The sequence below is a fragment of the Syngnathoides biaculeatus genome, chromosome 6 (genome assembly GCF_019802595.1).
Source record: "Syngnathoides biaculeatus isolate LvHL_M chromosome 6, ASM1980259v1, whole genome shotgun sequence".
NCBI classification, from domain to species: Eukaryota; Metazoa; Chordata; class Actinopteri; order Syngnathiformes; family Syngnathidae; genus Syngnathoides; species Syngnathoides biaculeatus.
In genome coordinates, this window is record NC_084645.1 from 11,816,315 (window position 1) to 11,832,929 (window position 16,615).

The following is a 16,615-nucleotide window of genomic DNA, read 5'->3' on the forward strand; positions in this document are numbered from 1 at the left end:
CGCGTAGGTGTGATTGTGAGTGGGACTGTTGTCTGTCTCCATGTGCCCTGTGATTGGTTGGAAACCACTTCAGCGTATACCCCGCCTCCTGCCCAATGACAGCTGTCATAGGCTCCAACTCTCCCGCAACCCTCGTGAGGATAAGCGGCTCAGAGAATGAAAAATGGATATGGTCAGATCTTCATCTGAATCACAAAAAGTCTGCCCTTATACCCCACAAACTTATGTTTTCACATTCTGTTGGAAATAAAGATTTACAGCACAGGGTCAAACAAGTGTAACCTCTGCTACGAATTCTCTAATCAATGTTAGGTCATCCAGAATTTGAATATCATGACAAAAAGCGTTTTTTTTTGGGGGGTGGGGGGTGGGGGGGGGGAGGACTGCTCATTCCAGAGTCAAGAAGAGGAAGAAATGCAATGACTGAGTGAAGGCCTGTTGCTCTTTTGAACGGAATTTGCTCCCAGGCTCGACAGGCTACGGCAGTCTCCGCCCCCTCGAGGTGGATGTGAAAAGCAGACCTCTGCTACTCTACCATACAGGAAGAAGTGAGACAAGCCTAGCAGAAGGCGCCACATCTTGAGGAAGTTGCTTTGAAATACAGATACACCACACGTCCTTTGGCCCGCTGATAAAGTCGAGTTCGATGATCCGGAGGCAGCGCTCCAAGGCGCGGATGACTTCGAGCGAAGACGTGGGGGCCATGGGGGAAGCAGGGCACGTTTGAAACCGATCATCGCGTCTCCAAAATGTCAGAGCACAGGTCCAGCTTCCTTCACATCGGAGACATCGTGTCTCTCTACGCGGAAGGCTCGGTGAACGGCTTCATCAGCACTTTGGGGTACGTCGCTTCTCGATGACCAACCCCCCCCCCCCCCCACGTTCCTTTTCAAACTCATCAATCTCGACTACTCTTAACTTTCACGCCTCTCTCTCTCTCTCTCTCTCTCTCTCTCTCTCTCTCTCTCTCTCTCGCTCTCTAAAAAAAATCCACACAAACATGTAAATGGGACAGTACAGCCGCTCCTCCGTCGCAAATGTAACAGGTATGCAAAGCAGGAAGGCAGCAGAGTGCAAACGTTTTGCAGCTAACTTTCTTGGTTTCCTTTTCGGCCACGTCCCCCCCAGGGGAGGAAGTGGCGCTTAGAATAAATGCCATGCGGGTCGTGTGCGACAACATTCGCTGCTTGAGTGACAAGCAGTCAACGCAGCAACAATACCGGGTGGAGACTTATGAAACTGTACACTTCAATTTACTCATACACGCCAGTGCTACTTTTTATAGGACTAAATATATCAACCACCCAGAAAACTATACTCAGTACAAATCATTAAAAAAAAGAAAGAAACTAGTCTTTCAAATATCAAATGTAAACAGGACTCGTTTTGAGTAACAATACAATAATATTTCAGCCAGGGCAAATATTTATCAAGAGATACATTCCACAGCACACCATCAAACAAAAATGTCACTCAGCACAAAGTATGAAATCACCTCTCAATATATTTACAAATGTACAGTACTTTTTCAATGTGAAATCTAGGACTGTGTAGTTGAATGCCAATATGAACGCAAAAAGTGGATGCGCACAGGTCATTTGGCCCTTTTACATTCACATGTTCGGCATGTCACTATACAAGTTGTTGCTGGTGTGGATTAATCAACAAAGATACATCATTTGGGGTAAATAGCAATTTGTAGCACAGACCATGTGATGACCTTTTGTCTGTTACACATCAATATAGTGCAGGCCTTCATCAACCACCATGTTGAAAAATACTCAAGGTACACCACTTAAAATATGTTTGTGGTTATTCTACATGTGAGTACAGCAATACCATGGGAACAAAAACAAGAGTTGAAACTGAATATTGGACGTTTGTCTTCAAAGTCACTATATTGACTTTTATGGTCATGTGACGTATATCCGAGGACTGGTCACAACAGCTGCCATTGTGGATTGGTGCCGTGTTTGCATTGCAACCACAAGTAGTTTGACAGTGAAAAATTATGGATAAGTCTTTGGGAAGTTATCAGATGTAATTAGATGTTCAAGAAAGGGGTATAGTGATAAGTGTGCCATGATGGATAATAAGACTTAAAAAAAAAAAAATCCAGTTGAACCTCGATAGAACGGACTCCTGGGGGACATTTCACACAGCCAATTGTCTGTCCATTGCCATATGAACCCATATTACTGTACAGTGTAAAATTGTGGTTTTGTGGCCTAAAACAGTATGCCAGTATGGTATGAAGTTATTTAAAAAAAAAAAAACTGAAAAAATTTGAAAGTTTCATATTTTGTCCAAACATACAACCCCCGTGTGCTTGTTCATGTTGGTATTGTTGAAATGCAGTACTCATCAAAGGTGAGTCGCTTTCATGAGCCGCGAGGAATTAGAGTTCTTTCTAGTTCTAAATACTGTGATTGGTTGGCGACCAGTTTTGGGTGTATCCCCCCTCCTGCCTGATGATAGCAGGGATAGGCTCCAGCACTCTCGAGACCCTTGTGAGGATAAGTGGGTCAGAAAATAGATGGACTTTTGTTTCCTGCTGATAATTAATTTTTCTAATTGCTGGTGACATCTCGAGGTTTGCTGCTGCAACAGAACCTGTACCTGTTGTGTGAATAAATGTTTAGCTGCACCTTAGTTCACCCTGACCTAAAAGAGTTTCGGGTTTCTGTGTTGGATCTACAGCCTGCAAAACGAGCATGAGCAACTGGATGAGGAATGACTGCCCCACCCACCTGCCTCATGCCTCTTATTTCCCAATCTTTGTCTTTACGGTTAAGGACCTTGAAACAGTTTTTAAACCACATTTTCTTGTCATATGTTGTGTGGATTTTCTCCAGGTTCTCTTGTTCCCTCATACATACACAAGACATGCGTGGTAGGTTACCGTAATTTTTAATGCGCAATTTTTTCCAAAAATATTTTCAAAAAGTCAATAGAGCGCATTATATTTAGGTATTTAGGTAAAAATTTTCTAAGGAACATTTCTAAAGAATTTGTAAAGAAGTGTAAAACTTTAGGACCCAAGTCTTATAAAATTTCTATAGAAATTCTATTGTTCTGTAGAAATTCTACAGAAAATCACAGCCAAAGTTCTATAGAACAAGTTGTTCTGTACAAATTCTATAGAACATTTTTAGCAGGGAACGGTAGCAACAATGGATATTTTTCTGACTGGAAATGAGTCAGATGCTTCTTTTGAAGTCTTGGCCAAGGATGTGTAATGGAGTGGGTAAACTTCACTATGCACAAATGTTTTATGCACAAATATGTAATGGAAAAAAATGTTAAAGTTTAACAGTGTAAAATAGTTTAAGACTGTAATATGTGTAATCAACAGTATGAATAGAATGTAATGCCATGGTTGAGCATTTATTTTAGTTAGTTGAGGGATTCTGTTCTAACAATTGCAGGGACCAGGACAAGAATGTCCCGTGGCCTGTCCCGAGATATATATTACCACTGCATCAGTACATCAACAAAGATTATTGTCGAGATGATTTTTTTGAAAAACAATAAAAGTACAAACCTAGCAAAATAGAAGTTTCGATAATTCCTCATCTTTTGAGTATATGGATTGCAGCAAATTGGTGGTGCGGATTGTTCATTGGTAGAAAGCTTTTCCTGATTTTTTTTTTTTTTTTTTTTTGGGGGGGTGCGTATTATACTTCAGGACGCATTATACTCGAGAAATCACGGTGATTGAAGACTCTGAATTGCCCGTATATGTGAATCTGTGTGCAAATGTTTGTCTACATTTCCCCTGCGATTAGCTGGGGGGCAATTAAGGGTCTATCCATCCTCTCGCCCAAAGATAGCCGAGTTAGGCCCCAGCAAGCTCATGGCCCTAGTGAGTAGAAACTGGAAGAAAAAATGGATGGATGGGATGAATCTTATTCCTGATTTCAAGTGAAGCTTTGTCAAACTGTCTTTATAATTTTGGGTCCTCAGGAGAATCCCACATTTCTAATTTGGATCTTAAAAAAATGGGGAACACTGCTTTGAACTGTTAAGTTTTAAATGAGTTTCACCAGAAAAGCTCCTGAAATTGAATACGACCGGTGTTGATACATCTACAGAGAGTAAATGTTAAAAGTGTCCATGATCTGATTGTGTAACTAAGCAGTAAAAAAAAAAAAAAAAAAAAATCAGTATTTGATTGCCAACAAGAGCACTTAACACCTTGAGAGAGAACCAAGGCAAAGAGCCACAGCCCTTGTGACCACACTTTAACTCGAGCTGGGTGGAGTGCCTTTGTTTACATAGGTTAACATGAAATCTCTTCGACACTTACACGCCTTTATATTCCAAACAATCAGAAGCCAGAAGTCTGTCAGGGTTATTACAAGTTCACCTGAGCCATCTGGATTAATCCCAGCCCTTTTCATCTTGGATTTTATGGTCGAATTTGATGTGCTACTGAGATGACCACATTACAAAAGTCTAAGGTGGTACAAAAATCTGAGACCCTGGGCAGCCACTGATTTGGTGGGATTCTGTAATAAAAAAAAAAAAGAAAAATCCCATAGGAACAATACAAATGAAAATAATCTTTTCTAGGCAGTTTTTCAAGCATTTTAAATTTTTCAATTGCCGTAAATGTAGCGAACCACTGTTAATGATAAACATACAAATGTTACATTACTTCGGTGGCCTGGAAGTGCAAAACATTCCATTCCATTTTTCACACCCCATATCCTCACAAGGGTCGTGGGAGAGCTGCAGCCTATAGCAGCTAACAATGCAACAAACACTAACATTTCAGAAAACCACAAAACAGTTTAACATTTCAGGAACCAGAAAAACAAAACACTTTGACATTTCAGAGAAAATAAAAACAAACACATTAACATTTCAGGAACCACAAAAACAAAACGTAATGATTTTACAAAAAGAGACTAAACACATTATAATTGCAGCAACCTGGAACGAGAGGGAGGGGCCCATTTCACAAACATTCTCGGAAATCGCACGACTTTTCTTGCCAAGATCCACCCCGCTTCAATATGATTGACTCCTGCATCGCGGGAAGAGTAGCTACACAGATTGAAAGAAATTGTAGATATGGACGCCTTGAACAGTGAGCCTGTGTAGGTGTTTGATGCTGTGTATAAAATATATTGTACTAGATCACATTTCTTAAACCATAAAAAGATAAAGAGTTAAGGAAGAAGTAGGTTGCTAAAGAGAAAGAATGCTGTCGAGAATTAAATGGAAAGTGTGGCCATTTGCAAGGAAGCAGCCAGGTCCAATCATTTTTGAACATACCGAGCGAGGGATCCACCAACTTTGTTTTTTCATTGGTAGGCACATTGTGAATATTAATTTCAGCATTGACGTTAAAAAGTGTTGATACTTATCTATGTGTATGGCTTAAGATGAGAGAGCACGGCTTGCAAACCCGGAAATGTAATTTTACTGTGGGGGAAAGCTCATGTGGGTTTTATTTTAATGTAACCTGGGACGTGAATACGCTGTGAAATGGAGATTATATATAATTTAGAATCTCGACAAAACCACTTGTTGACCAATCGGCTGCTCAGTAGAACCACCCTACTGAACTATTGCGCATTGTGCGTCTTTAGCCAACTGTTTCCCTAATAGACCAGACCAAAATGTATACAAGGTAGATCCCTCGCTCGGTACTTTAAAAAAGGATTGGAGAAAGGCTGTGAGAATTACAAGAATGTCTGCAAAATGGGGCCCTCCCTTTTCGTGTTTGTGCAATTGTAATTTTTCCTCTTTTTTTTTTAAAGGCTTAATCTTGTTTTTTTTTTTTTTTTTTTTTTTTACTTTCTGAAATGTTAGTGTTCTGTTGTTGTATTTTCTGAAATGTTAGTGTTTCACAATTTATGTTTTGCTCTTCCAGACCACCGTACCTCACATACCTTTTAGTTCCGATTAGACTTTCATTCCTGCAATCTTCTCTTCATACACCTTGTTGAGGTTTGGTTTTAATTTTGAAAATGAAATCCATGTTCAGAAGTATTCCTTTGATCTACCACTGTGAGGTGCACCGTTGTGTGACATCTTGATTGACCCCAATTTGTGTGCTGAAAGTTTATGCAACTTCGGATGGATACTTTCCAGAATGTTTTAATCCAATTCTGAATTGAATGACTTCAATGAGATTTTTCTTTTTGTGGTTCCACTATTTCTTTTTTCTGGATGGTGTAAGTATAAAACTTCTAAGTGTGGATGTCATCACTGTTCTGTGTAATCGTCAGGTTGAAGCATGCAGCTACATGCCTTTGTTGTTTAAAATATCCTCCTGTAATCTCTTTCTTATTGGTTCTGGCTTTTCTATCGTCTAGATTCGGTATGTTTAGCACTAACTCTGGAGCTATAATTAGATCGTGTGTGTGATCAGCCTGGTTGCTTTATCTGAGGTTCATGGTTAACCCAGTTTCAGAGCAAACTGGACCCGCTGAGTATGATTGTCAACCCTCCTCCCCTCTACTAAAAAGCTTGTTTCTCTGTGGATTCCAGTTACCTATTTGGCGGCTTTTGACACTTTATATTTGAGCTGTTCTGCACTCCATGATGCCACCTGTTGGCGTCTATTGTTGTTTTCCCAACCTGAAATAGGTTGGGAATCCTTGTAGGGGCTTTGTAGTCTGCGGATTGATAGGGCTTGAGTGGAATAGAATGAATAAGAAAGGGCTGGGCTTAGTTAAGCAGTTACCAACTTCACATGAATTGGGTGAATATAGCATTTGCATTACAGCAGGATGAATGGATTTGCATGTGCATCTCAGCTATTGTATATTGGTAGCGTGTTGAATTACAGTGGTACCTCTACTTCCGAATGTCTCTAGTAATGAAACATTAAGGTGACGAAACACCTCCTCAGAAAAATATTGTACAATGTATATGCTTTTTGCTTGGAAATACAGCCAGTACCAGTGTAGTGGAGTTATGTGGCAACAAAACCGTCACCATTCACTGACCATAACTTTGCAATATAATGTCAGGCTATGACACTCTCCTAGGTGATTTTTAGGAGTTCAGTCAATTTTTGTCAAATTACCGTATTTTCACTGCTATAAGGCACACCGTATTAAAATGCGCAGTTTCAGATGAGGGTGGAATTCCAGTATTTAGCACGCGTACAAGGTGCACCGTATTATTAGGCACAGGCAGGGTGGCGCTCACGAGAAAGTGAGGCACAATTGCACCTTCATTCTTGTAAGCAGAAGAACAAGCTTACACTCTCCCCCCCCCCCCCCCACTATGAGCGGTGGAAGTGAGTCATGAGTCAACACACCATTCTCACCCACAGTTTCACACCAAACCAAAATCTTTACACCAGAGCAAAGAGAATAGCACAACCAGCAGACAACAAATTGATGAGCGAAGAAATAATTGACACAAAACATGCACTTCAAACGTTATTTACATACAAGTTTAACACCCCAAAGGATATAGCTATATAGCAACATTAGGTTTAAGCATATGGGAGGATACATGCATGCGATTTGAAAAGGTACCAGATGGAAAGCAGAGTTCAGTGGTACATACTTTACTGACATATTTAACAGTGTAAATCGTGAGTTCAGTTGTACTTTATTGAAGTATTTAACTATGTAGCTATACAGTATAACTGTATAGCGATACTAGCTGAAACCATACTATAGTGTGTATGCACGCTTTTTAAATGCTTCAATAAAGTACAACCAAATTCACTGTTTACAATGTTAAATACTTAATTTAAGTACAACAGAACTCAAGTTTTCCTCCGGGTGCCTTTTTAAATAGTGTGCATGCATGCTACCGTATGCTTTAAGCTAGTATCGCTATATACATTATTAAATACGTTAATAAAGTACAACTGAACTCACTGTGTATATGGTATATCCCACGCCACTCGCAACTTCACTTTGCTTACCTTCTTCACATCGATGTCCAGCGATTGTTGTTGTTTTTCTTTCACGGCAATTGTTTATTCTTTGTTAAATAATCCATTGCTCGTGTTGTTCTTCCAACTTGGGCCACCTCGCCCTGTTTTCATGGAACCTCAGCTTGGTCTTCTCGACTTGGCAAAGCTCATTTTCCTATTTCCTCAAGTGGATGCAGACACGTTAGCCCAAGCATCCACAGTCCTTTAAGAAATTGTGGCGTAACTCGCCCAGGGCTGCCTCTTAATAACCTTGTGTTTGCCATTTGTCATCCATCGCTCCCACATCGCTCGCAACTTCACTTTATTTTGTTCACGGTGATGTCCAGTGAATGAAGTTGCTTCGTTGTTTTTTTTTTTTTTGGGGGGGGGGGGTGTTTCACAGCGATTGTTTGTTTTTTGTTAATTAATCCATTTCTCTTGTTCTTCCAACTTGGGCCACCTCGCCTTTTAGGCTCCCAGTATTACAGCAAGCTCCGAGTTCATTAGCTGCGCTTGTTTATTCACGGCAGTTGTTTGTTCTTTGTAAGCATATCTTTGGTGGTGCCATTTTTGGGGGACCTTTGCCAAAGTTATGTTGTTTAGCACAAAACGTATACCAGCATTATGTCTGTTCTGGGGGGCGTGCCTTTAGTGTCTTCACACCCACACTTTCTCCTGTAACTTCCACATGCTTTCCTCTTACAGGTCCACTTTTCCTTTATATAACTAGCGTGTCAGCAGAAAATGCTTCCAGTCGTTCACAAATTTTCCACAACGGGTCATGTATAAGGCGCACTGTCCATTTGGGAAAAAAATTCAAGACATTTAAGTACGCCTTATAGCCGTGAAAATACGGTAACTGTTAATTTAATCATAGACTGCTTGACCACAACCAGCATGCTATTAATTTAATCTGAAATTGTTTATGTAAAGAGAGGGGAAAAAATCAAGTTGAGCTACATTGACCTCCGGATGCTATTGTAAAACATGTCTGGATAACATTATTCTCCTCAACATGACAGTGTCACAGAACATTCGGCGAGATATTACGTCCTATCATTGCCATTATTGATTTGAGGAAATTTAGTCAAATCCCCATCCCTAATTGCAAGAACTGCATCTTGTATACAGTGAAGAAAATGAGTATTTGAACACCCTGCTATATTGCAAGTTCTCCCACTTAGAAATCATGGATGGGTCTGAAATTTTCATTGTAGGTGTATGACCACTGTGAGAGAGAGATAATCTAAAATGAAAAATCCAGAAATAATGTATGATATTTCAACAATTTATATATGTGATACAGCTGCAAATAAGTATTTGAACACCTGAGAAAACCAATGCTAATATTTGGTACATTAGCCTTTGTTTGCAAAGTGGTCAAACGTTTCATCTAGTTGTTCACCATGTTTGCGCACACTGCAGGAGGAATTTTGGCCCACTCCTCAACACAGATCTTCTCTAGATCAGACAGGTTTCTGGGCTGTTGCTGAGAAACACGGAGTTTCAGTTGCCTCCAAAGATTTTCTATTGGGTTTAGGTCTGGAGACTGGCTAGGCCATGCCAGAACATTGATATGCTTCTTACGGAGCCACTCCTTGGTTTTCCTGGCTATATGCTTCATTGTCATGTTGAAAGACCCAGCCACGATCCATCTTCAATGCTCTGACTGAGGGAAAGATGTTGTTCCCCAAAATCTCACAATACATGGCTCTCATCCTCTCCTTAATACAGTGCAGTCGTCCTATCCCATGTGCAGAAAAACACCCCAAAGCATGATGCGACCACCCCTATGCTTCACAGTAGGGATGGTGTTTTTAGGATGGAACTCATCATTCGTCTTCCTCCAAATACGATTAGTGGAATTATGACTAAAAAGTTCAATTTTGGTCTAAACAGACCACAAAACATTGTCCCATGACTCCTCTGTATCATCTAAATGGTCATTGCCAAACTTAAGACGGACCTTGACGTGTGCTGGTTTAAGCAGGGGAACCTTCCGTGCCATGCATGATTTCAAACCATGACGTCTTAGTGTATTACCAACAGTCACCTTGGAAATGGTGGTCCCAGCTCTTTTCAGGTCATTGACCAAGTCCTGTCGTGTAGTCCTGGGCTGATTCCTCACCTTTCTAAGGATAATTGAGACACCATGACATGATATCTTGCCTGGGGCTCCACTCCAATTGAGATTGAGCGTCATGTTTAGCTTCTTCCATTTTCTAATGACCTTTTTTCACCAAGCTGCTTGGCAATTTCTCCGTAGCCCTTTCCAGCCGTGTGGAGCTGTAGAATTTTGTCTCTGGTGTCTTTGGACAGCTCTTTGGTTTTGGCCATGTTACCAGTTTGAGTCTTACTAATTTTATGGGGTGGACAGGCGTTTTTATCCAGCTAATGACCTCACGCAGGTGCATCTGATTCAGTATAGTACATGGCGTGGAGGTGGACTTTTAAAGACTTTCCTCAGAATTCATTTGTACAATAAACCCTCCAATGTGAAGTAATATTATTATTACATATACATTGTACAGTAATTGAAAAAAAAAAAGAAAATAAAGAACATATTTGAAATCCAAGCAAAATCTGGATATCTGTCAGCTTTCAGAACCAAACCGAAAGAAACATCCTTGACCCCGCCCCCGACATCGCCGGTACTTAGCATTACAGACCATTCGTTCTAGCTATGCTAAGATGGTCACTTGTTCTGCACCAAAACTGAGAATTTGTCCTTATTTAATCTCCCGTGGGGTCAACCTGAAGGATAAAGCTGTGGCTGTTGCAGTTGAGGCCTATTCATCAGCACAGAAATTTCCACGCATTTAATCATTACTGGTTATTAGCCGCTAAGTTATAGCCTCTCTTGCTGGTACGGTAAGGCAACAACATACGTTATGAGGGTGGCGCAGCTGTTCAATCCTGGACCTCCGTGTGTGGAGTTTGCATGTTTTCCCCGTGTCTGCGTGTGTATAAATCTTCCTCCTTCCCGTTGACAGCTGGGATAGGCTCCAGCACACCTTTGACCATCGTGCGGCCAAGAAAATGGATGGATGGGTATGTACGTGTAACACTTCCTGGTTACTATTTACGGCGATCCGTGTGTGCGCATACGAGGTTAAAAATAAGTCAGGCCACGCAGGGTGTATATTCTCTACATCTAAACCAACTCCTCACAAAGGCATCAAACAAATCTCTGCGGTCCATACAATGGGACCGTTATTGTTCGCCGTTAGTGCCACGCCCCCTTTCAAACAAGTCAACTGGCGGTTGTATGTATTCTGGCTCAAGCGCCCAAGCTTGAACATTGTACATCATGCTACTTTGTTTGTTTGTAATTATTTTTTCACAAAAGTCGGCCACAAAATGGCAAATAGTGGACGTTCTCTGTCCGGTGAAATGTATCCACGAGCAATGGGGCGTCAGAACAGGAAACACTGCAGCCGTGGCAACCGGTGATTGGCTGTCAGTTTTCCAGCCGGGCTCATTGGAATGTCTGACGGAGAGAGGAATTTCCATAATACTTTTCCAATTTAGAGATGTTTCTCAGTGAAATCTGCAGATAACTATGGCATTAAAAGAAACACTGAACCCACATCTACTAACTTTTAATGTGTGTTAACATTCCTATTAGTGTCGACAAAGTCTTCCTTTAAAGGCGGACTAACAGGTCTTTGAGGCTCAGAATTCTAGCTGATAGGTGTTCAAATACTTATTTGCAGCTGTATCACAAATAAATCGTTTAAAAAAATCATACATTGTGATTTCTGGATTTTTGTATTTAGATTATCTCTCTCTCAGTGGACATTCACCTACGATGAAAATTTCAGGCCTTCCATGATTTGCAATTGGGAGAACTTGCAATACAGCAGGATGTTCAAATGCCTTTTTTCTTCACTCTAGCTGTTTTGACTGAGACTATCAGAGCAGTATTAAAAAAAAAAAAAAACTTTTATGTTCAGTATTTATTGTGGATGTATAACTGCACTACATAAGACTGTCGTTTAGTGCTGTAGGATCTACTATTGTAGCCCAGTGAGTGTAAGTTAGTAATGTTGAACCATGGAATTCATGAAAAAAAAAAGTCTCTAATCAACACTGTGCAGTTTCCTCTTTTGACAACATCGCACTGGGGGCCACTTTAATAGCCCTCAATAGCCTGACGAAGAACTACACGCACACACTTGGTAACAAAAGGCAAAAAATATGTCAACAGCAGGCACACACTATCATGGCTAGTGTACATTGACTACAAGGACACCAATAACACTTAAATATCTTTATTGATCTTCTGTTGGTATCTTCTGTAGTCTTGTGGATGACAGATGTGTAGTCCAGCCTGATGCGGGAGATTTGGCAAACCCTCCAAAAAAGTTCAGAGGTATGTGGAATTAGTGGCACACACAAGCAGCATACGTGCACACACAGTCGAGGCCAACCAAGTGCTACACTTCGTGTTTTTTGTGTGACTCTGGCTCCAATAATATTTTATTGCATTGAACTGACATAGCTGGCCTCTGTTTGGTAAATAACCCTGACCTCCAACGAAAATGCAGTTTTGCCCTCATAAAAGTATTGACTCATGGAGATGATGCCTGCATGGCTGACTGCTTCGTTGGTCTCTTCTGCAGATTGCCTCTTCAAGGTTTGTCCCATGAACAGGTACTCTGCCCAGAAGCAATTCTGGAAGGCGAAACAAGGAAAACAAGGGAACAACAATACCCAGGCAGATTTATTCAAGAAACTACAGGTTAAACTTTACCCAGCCCACAGCAGTTATCATGCTCAAAGAACTTGTATGCAGGCCTTATAATGTTTCTGTTTTCGTTACCCAGCATGCCGCAGAGCTTGAGCAGAGGCAGAATGAGTCTGAAAATAAGAAGCTCCTTGGAGAAGTTGTTAAATACAGCAATGTTGTCCAGGTACAGCCCTTCTGCAAATACTTGTCAGGTTGTCCTTCACTCCAGAGCCTGGTTGTATTTGTTCAGTTTATCAGAGCTTGTCACTATAGTTGCAAAAGCCTCCAGTCATCATTTATTACATATGTAGTTAAATCAATTGCTTCGATTTTTATAAGGTAGGTCCTGCTGTAACTTCTTTCCTTGAAAGTAAGATCCACTTAATGTTATACTGTCAACCTGTGAACGTGGCCATTTCTTGGCTCATAGCTCCTGCACATCAAGAGTAACAAGTACCTGACAGTCAACAAGCGTTTACCAGCATTGCTGGAAAAAAATGCCATGCGGGTTTCTCTGGATCCAGCTGGGAACGAAGGATCCTGGTTTTACATTCAGCCTTTCTGGAAGCTTCGCAGTGAAGGAGACAATGTAAGTGCCCTTCTTTTTGGACTTGTCATTTCTACAGTGATGGTCTAATCCACCAAATTGGAATCTTATCCAATCTTCTAGATCATTTGTCAGATTCCAGTAACTTTTCTGATTTTGTGACTTTTTTTTTTTTTTTTTGCCTTTAGCTTCGTATGATTAAAGGTATTGCTCTTGATTGTGCATGACAATTGTTCACTCGTGGTTTGGATTAAGATGCATGGTTTGATAGGCTTTGCATATATTTCTTTGTCAGGAAATATGCTTCATTTTATTGTAAATATTCCATTACAGCATTGGAAATGCTGTATAAAAACAGCATTCAAAATCACATTGTGCTTGAGAGTACTGTAGTTGGTCAACATATTTAAATAAACAGTTGTGATTTAAAAAAATTAGCACACACAGAATGTAATTGATTACAAATCTTTGTACACTCCTGTTTGAAATAGTTTTTTTTTTCAAGAAAATATGCTGTACAGATGCAGTAAATTGAGAAGAATTTGCCGATCATTGATTATTTTTGTGTAATGCTGGAGAAAATGAGGTGTGAGACCATATATGCTAAACATATGCCCAACTCACCGAGGCAGACCTGCTTACCATTTGCAGTGAGAGTGAGCATGTAAAAAATTCACCCAGTTGCGTACACGACATAAAAAAACTAGGTTGGAGTAGACCCTTGCATGGAGACACTTTTGCGTTCATTGCATTAGGATGTTTCAAATCAATTTGGGGAAAAAAAGAAACTATTCTCAAACTTTTTTTTTTTAAGGTGGTGGTTGGAGACAAGGTTGTGCTGATGCCAGTGAATGCAGGGCAGCCTCTTCATGCCAGTAATATTGAACTGCTAGACAACCCTGGCTGCAAAGAGGTGGGACGACAAATACACAAATTTAAGTACAGTAATCCTTAGCTATATTGCGGTTCACTTTTTGTGAATTCAGTACATTAACGGATTCCCCCCCCCAAGTTAATGTAATGCATTTTATTATTTGCACTTCTCTGATACAGATGGGTTTATTAGGTAATATGATTTTATTGTGGCAGCAATGACTCACATAAGGTCAGTTGGGCTCACTGAGCGATCTAAACTCATACATTTGGTATAAATCAACAAATTGTTTGACGAAACAAAGAACGTACACACAAAGCCAATGTCTAAAGGCATGAAATAAATTGACAATTCGTAACTTTAGCCCGACAAATAGCTAATGCACACACTCATAAGAATATGGAAAAAAGCAAATCCAAGTAAAGAGCAATGTTTAGCATGATTTTCTTCAACTACACGTCTGTCGTTCAAAACAGCGTACTGAATTCTGTGTTCCCATAATGCTTCTAACTCTCGAGATTTTGAGGACTGTGATTGTGAGGAACAGGGCCAGTGCTTAAAGTAGGAAATCACCTTGGGCTTTTCATGCGATCAAAGCATCTGAACTGAGAGGAAATGCTTACACCCTTTTAGCCAAGTGTGGAAGTATGTTGTGCGTATTCTGTAACGCACAGATACATGCTTGTATAAAGTTTGTTGATGGTGACCTCAAGTGGACAAATAAAATACCTGCACTTGTGGAGGGCATCATATATTGCCAGTTGCATATATCTGTCCATCCATTCATCCATCTATCCATCCATCCATCCATCCATTAACTGTGCCGCTTATTCTCACTAGGCCTGCAGGTGTGCTGGAGCCTACCCCAGCTATCTTTGGGCAAAAGCGGGGTACATCCTTAACTGGTCGGCAGCCAATCGGATTGCACACATAATGAAAGAAACATTCTCTCCTGCGAACAATTTAAAGTCTCCATTTAACCTACCATGCATTTTGTTGGGTTATTGGAGAAAACCGGAATCTCTGGAGAAAATCCATGGTGGCATGGGCAGGAAATGCAAACGCCACAGAGTCTAGTCCAGATTTCTACCTGGGTCCTAAAAACTGTGAAACAGATGTCCTAACCAGTCATCCACTGTGCTGCCAATAGGGTTCTATTTTAAATAATTAATAATTGGTCACCACTTTGCAGATTTCATTTATTGCAGGGATTTTCTGGAACAAAAACCTGGTGATAAATGAGTTTTTACTGTAGTGTTTCACTGATTCACGTATTCCCCCTGCTTTATGTTGCAGGTTAATGCAGTCAACTGCAACACCAGCTGGAAAGTCACATTGTTCATGAAGTTTAGTGACTACAAGGAAGACATCCTGAAGGGGGTTTGTTCTTTTACCTCAATTTGTGTGTATCCTTTAGTGAAGCTGTTTGTGGGGTTGATCGTGTGACACGCCCTGTTTGGATCTCTTCTCCCAGGGAGATGTGGTTAGGCTCTTCCACGCGGAGCAGGAGAAGTTTCTGACCTGTGACGACTACAAAAAAACCCAGCATGTCTTCCTCCGGACCACACTGCGTCAGTCTGCCACCTCTGCCACCAGCTCCAAAGCTTTATGGGAAGTTGAGGTGAAACATGAAATAACGTTGTTAGGATTGATTATAAACAGGGTCCAATATTCTCTTGACTTGCGTGTACCGCTAGGACGTTTAGTCGGAAGTGAAATGCTTTTGTAGCCTTATACAGTAAGAAACTCCAGTTTATTGTTGACGACCCTTCATTTTAATTCTCCGAGTGCATTTTCAATTGTATCTTTGCACGTTATGCATGTTTTTCAGAATTAGCTTCAAGTGATTTCCCCAATTTCACTACTTACTATGCCAGCTGCTTATACTGTATTTGACACCAGTCAGAAACACCAAAATGTCTGTCATTCAGTGTGTGACCAGATCCAGATCTACCAAAGTGTTAAATTCGGAACAATAGTGAGGCTTAGGTTATCAGCACTTTGATCTAATCGAGTTGCTCTCCCATGATCCACTAGCCCACGATTGATGTTTTACTTTTTACCCTTTTGGGCCACTATATTTATCACTTATAATTGGTAATGTGGAGAAGAATTTCAAAAGGAAAACGATTACCTATATCATTCATATCTTGCTAATCCCATGACAGACAGAGACTGTCACGATCAGAGAAATGATAATGACATAATGATAATCTTCTGAATGATCTGATAGTTTAACAGGATTATTGAAAGCAGTTATTGTTTGGAATAATTGCATTTGTCATCTTAGTCTGTTGGGTTGGTCTAACACTATAAAATGGTTGAGGCCTCATTTCATCTTTAGTGTGAGTGAGGCAAACAATGCGTTCAAGGAATTGCGTGTGTGTACACAGTGTATGACTTGGTAAATATTGTGTATCCCAATAACATTTAGAGTGAGTTGTAATTTAAAAACCCAAAACAATTGTATAGAGTGTACTTTTCCCAGGATAATTCTTCTGCCTAACATCATTTCACAACAATTATAATTTATAATTGAAAAATGAAATGAAAATCTTTTTTCTATTT

The 16,615-nt window shown here is 40.3% G+C and overlaps 1 protein-coding gene across 3 annotated transcripts in view; it reads left to right on the forward strand.

The window, feature by feature from the left end:
- The first annotated feature begins 462 nt into the window (after positions 1-462).
- itpr2 (inositol 1,4,5-trisphosphate receptor, type 2) overlaps positions 463-16,615 on the forward strand; it is an 88,505-nt gene continuing 72,352 nt past the window's right edge. For 2 of the 3 annotated variants that reach the window (XM_061821676.1, XM_061821677.1), the window contains exons 1-8: positions 463-841; positions 12,199-12,269; positions 12,520-12,638; positions 12,724-12,810; positions 13,057-13,215; positions 13,988-14,086; positions 15,344-15,427; positions 15,522-15,668. In XM_061821676.1, coding sequence (XP_061677660.1) covers positions 750-841; positions 12,199-12,269; positions 12,520-12,638; positions 12,724-12,810; positions 13,057-13,215; positions 13,988-14,086; positions 15,344-15,427; positions 15,522-15,668 — 858 coding nt within the window. In that variant the 5' untranslated portion in view covers positions 463-749. The remainder of the gene's footprint in view (positions 842-12,198; positions 12,270-12,519; positions 12,639-12,723; positions 12,811-13,056; positions 13,216-13,987; positions 14,087-15,343; positions 15,428-15,521; positions 15,669-16,615) is intronic. The other variant, XM_061821678.1, reaches the window with a different exon arrangement.